General features: G+C 69.2%; 1 protein-coding gene across 1 annotated transcript in view; it reads right to left on the bottom strand.

Moving 5' to 3' along the window:
• The window catches only part of LOC102261893 (fatty acid desaturase 2), a 57,841-nt gene that overhangs the window by 45,829 nt on the left and 11,626 nt on the right, over window positions 1-386 (bottom strand). The window contains 1 exon segment of the mRNA XM_014544545.1: window positions 193-383. Coding sequence (XP_014400031.1) covers window positions 193-383 — 191 coding nt within the window.

The following is a 386-nucleotide window of genomic DNA, read 5'->3' as shown; positions in this document are numbered from 1 at the left end:
ACCCCCACAGCAGGGGCCCCCCCTGTCCCGCGGGACAAAGATTCGGAGCAGGAGGCGAGCGCCATAGACACACTTTCTTTCCCTCCGGGGCGCCCCAAGCTCCGTGCAGCAGCGGAGGTTGGCGCCCTGGGACCGTGGCCCCCGACTCCCGCCTTCAGCAGAGAGAGGGGGCGGGAGGGCCCAGACCCTTACCGTGGCGTCTTCCCCGGCGTAGTGCCCGATGACCCGGTGGCCCCCCGGGTGCCGGCTGGACCACTTGGTGATGTTGTAGACCTTGCGGTCGATGACGAGCCACTTGTCGGTGCGCAGGTTGTGCTTCTGAATCTCCTCCCAGCGGAAGGTGGGCATCGGCGCCTCGCGATCGGGGGCCCCCTCGCCCTGGTTCG

The sequence above is a fragment of the Myotis brandtii genome, unplaced genomic scaffold (assembly GCF_000412655.1).
Source record: "Myotis brandtii unplaced genomic scaffold, ASM41265v1 scaffold369, whole genome shotgun sequence".
Taxonomy (NCBI): Eukaryota; Metazoa; Chordata; class Mammalia; order Chiroptera; family Vespertilionidae; genus Myotis; species Myotis brandtii.
The sequence above is the reverse complement of the archived record's forward strand: the minus strand, read 5'-3'. Positions and strand labels throughout refer to the sequence as shown.